General features: G+C 46.2%; 1 protein-coding gene across 1 annotated transcript in view; it reads right to left on the bottom strand.

Annotated features, from left to right (window-relative positions):
* klf12a (Kruppel like factor 12a) overlaps positions 1 to 5,000 on the bottom strand; it is a 56,998-nt gene that overhangs the window by 30,596 nt on the left and 21,402 nt on the right. Inside the window, exon 2 of the mRNA XM_063211568.1 lies at positions 877 to 955. Within this exon, the coding sequence (XP_063067638.1) occupies positions 877 to 942 (66 nt within the window). The 5' untranslated portion in view covers positions 943 to 955. The remainder of the gene's footprint in view (positions 1 to 876; positions 956 to 5,000) is intronic.

The raw sequence follows: 5,000 nt of genomic DNA, 5'->3' as shown, positions 1-5,000 counted from the left end.
TGCATAAGCACTCTCTTTTCCCTAAATACACACTGGCCAGAGTGCCGTAACTGTGTGTTTGGATGTGTAAGTGTGTTGACCTGAGAAGGTGCATCGTGATTCACTGCCACTATTTTGGGACTTAATACAGTTAAAATCGTTGGCTGGGGTTTATAAAGGTGGTAAAGTGTCTTATTTTTCATGTAGGCCGTTGCCTTGCTTTAAGACCAGTTAAAAGAGGGAGCAGGTCGCTAAGCTAGTGAAAGTCAATGGATCCATGTAGCATGCTACAATGCTACACGGATCCATTGACTTTCACTAGCTTAGCGACATATTCCCTCTTTTAACTTGTCTTAAAGCAAAACAACGCTTAACATGAAAAATAAGACACTTTACCACCTTTATAAACCCCAGCCAACGATTTTAACTGTATTAAGCCCAAAAATAGTGGCATATCCCTTTAACTCTAGTCACTATAGGCACATGATGTTTGCATAGGAATTCTGCTCTCCCTAAATTACAAAGGCAAAGTGCATTAACTGTGTGTGTGAGTTTACCACTGACTGTGTTTGTGTTAGGCGTTATGGCCAGTCTTTCAACACTATGGTAATCACAAGGCATACACTGGTGGTGGCTTGCATAAGCTCTCTGCTTTTCCTAAGTGTGTGTGTGTGTGCACATGTGTTTGGACTGATGAGGGGCTTACAGCAACTAAGTCTGGGCTTTGTAGGATAGAATAGGAGTAAAGTAAAGGAAGAGCTGTGTGTCTGTGTCTGTGTCTGTACATGCGTGTGTGTGTGTGTGTGTGTGCGCACGCGTGCGTTCGTGCGTGCCTGCATGTGTGCGTACGTACTTGTGTGTGTACGTGTGTGTACGTGTGTGTGTGTTTGGACTCACCCGCCGCGGAGACTCGACCCGCTCGACTGCGGAGCGTAATATCGGCATCCCATCCAGCATCAGCATCCTGACACCACCTCTATAACAGAGAGAGAGAGAGAGAGATGTAAAAAGAGGGTGGGAGAGAAAGAGGGGAGCAAGGAGGAGGGAGAAAGAGAAAAGAAAGGAGGGATGAAGTGAGACGAAAAGAGAGGGAGAGGAGGAACGTGGACAAGAGAAAGGAAAGTGGAGCAGGCCAAAGGGAGGACAGGGGAAGAGAGGGGGAAATGGAGCAGACAGGAGAGTAGCCATCCGACAGAGGAGAACAGGAGAAGGAGAGAGGGAACACAAAACAAGAGAAGGGATAATTGTAATGATTAGATGCGTTAATAATTGTATGCCGTCGTACAAAGGCAAAGTGCAGTAACTACACATTTAGTCAACATTGAGTGTAGACTGTAAATGGTCTTCATTACACCTCCTTTAACTTGTAACAAAGCATTATGGTCCAACTGTCCCGTTTGAGCGATATTACTCTGTCAAATTTGCAGTAACTACAATATCCAGCCCAATACCAAGAATTTGAAGGCCCTTTTTTCAGTTGCAATGTCGGTGTGGTTATTTGGCAATGCCTTTGTAGGGCAGTATAATATAGTGTCACAGGTCAAAGGTCTGAATAATTTATTACATTAATAATTGTATATTATAGTGTCACAGGTCTTTCGCTGACGATGGTGGACTTGGGCCCGGATCCGGTATTGTTGTGGCCCGGATCCGTGTTAGTGTTGAGGGCTGGATCTAGTGTGGTTGAGTGACATGTTTGCCTGCTCACAATTGCAGCCTGTACTACGCACGCGTGCACGTGCGTGCACACACACACAAACACACACAATTACACAGCTCACAATTACAGCTTGTGCTAATGCACATGCAACACACACAGGCATGCACAACACACATACCCGTACATGCACACATGTACAAACACACACTCGCACACAGACACACACACACACACACACACAATTACAGCTTGAGTTCAGCTGCAGCCAGCTGTCTGCTCCCAGCAGCCAAATCACACAGGTGACGATAGCAAGATGGCACATACACACACACGCACACACACACTCACACACACTCGCGCGCGCGCACACACACACACGCACGCACGCATGCACACACACACGTACACCTTCACACACACACACGTACACCTTCACACACACACACAACCACAATGAACATGCCCATCTGCCCAACACCGGAACTAATGGCACACACACACACACACACACACACACACACACACACACACACACACACACACACACACACACACACTACAGTTCAGTAGATGATTGTGGCCAGAAAAGGTAGGCCTACATATTGCAACTATGCCACTCATTGAAACTGTGCTGTCTATTGTCAAAATTGATCTTTTCATTTACTGAACTCTATTTACTGAGCTAATGTTTACTCATATGATCAAAGCACAGTAAGATTTACAGCTAAAAATGCCTATTTCTGGAAATTAAAAATTTCGGACATGGAGAAGCGCCACCTTTTCATGTATGAAAAGTGCAATTTTCCCAGTCAAAATGAATACATAGAATTTGATGGGGGTGGTAAAAAGGTAACATTTGGGAATGGGCAGCATGAATTCTGGTAGGAAACTGCTAAAAAATATTACATAGCGCATTGTATTTGAACCAAAGATTCTCTATTCTAATCTCATTTAAACCGTCTCTGTTTGAACTTCTCTACTGATTATCTCGATGTCCAAAACCTCCCGACACCTTTTGGCTCTTTTCTTTCTCACTTCTTTTTTCCCTGCTTCTGTTTCGTACACGGAGAGGGTCGAATGGAATGTAGAGTGTGCGTGCGTACATGCGTGTGTGTGTGTGAGTGTGTGTGATGGTGACGGTGACTGGAGGTTAAATTGGCCAGTGAGTGACACCCTCGGGGCTCAAGGTGGAGTGGGGTTGGAGGGGTGGTGGTGGAGGGTTATGTGTTTGGGGTGGGGGCAGTAAGGGGGAGTTAATGAAGTGTGTGTACATGACTGATCACACACATGGACCTGTACACAGGGACAGTGTGTGTGTGTAGTATGTCTGTGTCTGTGTGTGTGTGTACCTCCGCGTGTGTTGTATGTAAGAGAGAAAGAGAAAGATCAAACACATGGACCGGTGCACATATTCTGTGTGTGTGCGACATATGTGTGTGTGTGTGTGTGTATGTGTGTGTTTGTGTGTGTGTGTGATCCCACAGATGGCTCTGTGCACGTGTGTGTGTGTGCGTGTGTGTGTGCGTGTGTGTGTGTGTGTGTGTGTGTGTGTGTGTGTGTGTGTGATCCCACAGATGGCTCTGTGCACGTGTGTGCGTGTGTGCAGTGTAGCGTGCTGAGACAGATGCTTTGCCCCTGTAAGGTGTTCGACCAGTCAAGTGAGTAACATCCTTTTTCCTATCTCATTTCACTTCACTTCTCTCTGCACTTCTTCTTTTTTCTTCTTTAAGCGACTCTTCTTTTCTTCTTTTCCTCTCTCTATTCTTGTCGCCTGATCTCCCCTTTCAACTTCTTTCTTCTGTTGCGTTTTCTTTTTTTCTTTTATGCTGGGTGTGTGGACTTTTTTTTCTCACTTTTTCATGTTTTCTCATTTTCTTTTCTTTTACCATGTCTCCTCTTCTTCTCTTTCCTCCTCTACTCTTTTCTGTCCTCCTATTCTCTCCCCTCCTCTCCCACTCTCATTCTCTCCTCTCCTCTCCTCTCCTCTCCTCTCCTCTCCTCTCCTGTCCTCTCCTCTCTTCCACCACATTGTGAATGATAAGTACGCTGTTTGTGTGTGTACGTGTGGGAGTGCATGTGTGAGTGTCTGTGTGTTTTTGTGATAAAAGCATAAGGTATTGTCTTTAGCAGGCGACGGACACGCTCCACTCTCCTCCAGTCTGTTCCGCTAATGCAGTGTGTGTGTGTGTGTCTGTGTCTGTGTGTGTGTGTCTGTGTGTGTGTGTGTGTGTGTGTCTGTGTGTGTGTGTGTGTGTGTGTGTGTGTGTGTGTGTGTGTGTGTGTGTGTGTGTGTGTGTGTGTGTGTGTGTGTGTGTGTGTGTGTGTCCGGGGTAGACAGAACAAAGCTCTCAGAGGCTGCTGGTGTTTTTCCGAGGTGCGCGGCGCCAGCAGGGCCACTATCTCTCCCTCCCATCTCTTCCTCCTACACTCTCCCTTTCTGACGCACACACACACGCACACAGACACACACACACACACACACTAATGCAGACGTGCACACACTTACGCACACACACACACACACACACACTAATGCAGATGTGCACACACACACACTTATGCACACACTTATGCAGACACATGCATGCGCGCACACACACACACACACACACACACACACACACACACACACACACACACACACACACACACACACACACACACACACACACACACACACACACACACACACACACACACACACACACACAGTGTAGAGTAGTGCATCTCAGTCTGCCATTGTTCACCTGGCACTCACTTCATCAACTAAGTAGTGGATCCCACTTCAGGCTTATGCTCAGGGACAAATACACACACTTACGCAGACACACACACTTACACACACACACACACACACACACACACACACACACACACACACACACACACACACACACACACACACACACACACACACACACACACACACACACACACACACACACACACACACACACACACACACACACACACACACACACACACACACACACACACACACACACACCAACTTCTGCATCAGCCTGGTTATACAAGCGCACATATACAGTACATACTAAGTACCGGAATGCAGACACACACACACACACACACACACACACACACACACACACACACACACACACACACACACACACACACACACACACACACACACACACACACACACACACACACACACACACACACAGTAGTGAACTTCATTTTCACCGTGATGCATGTTTTTTCTTTACTTTATTATTTTAACATTGTATTTTTCATGTATTTAACAGGTTTCTTTGTCTTTTTTTCCATAATGGCTCGAGGCCAGAGGCTTTGGCAGTCATGATTGGAGAGAGGGAGCGAGAGAGAGAGAGAGAGA

Source organism: Engraulis encrasicolus, chromosome 12, assembly GCF_034702125.1.
Source record: "Engraulis encrasicolus isolate BLACKSEA-1 chromosome 12, IST_EnEncr_1.0, whole genome shotgun sequence".
Classification (NCBI taxonomy): domain Eukaryota; kingdom Metazoa; phylum Chordata; class Actinopteri; order Clupeiformes; family Engraulidae; genus Engraulis; species Engraulis encrasicolus.
Note: the sequence above shows the minus strand (reverse complement) of the source record. Positions and strands in the feature narration are given on the sequence as shown.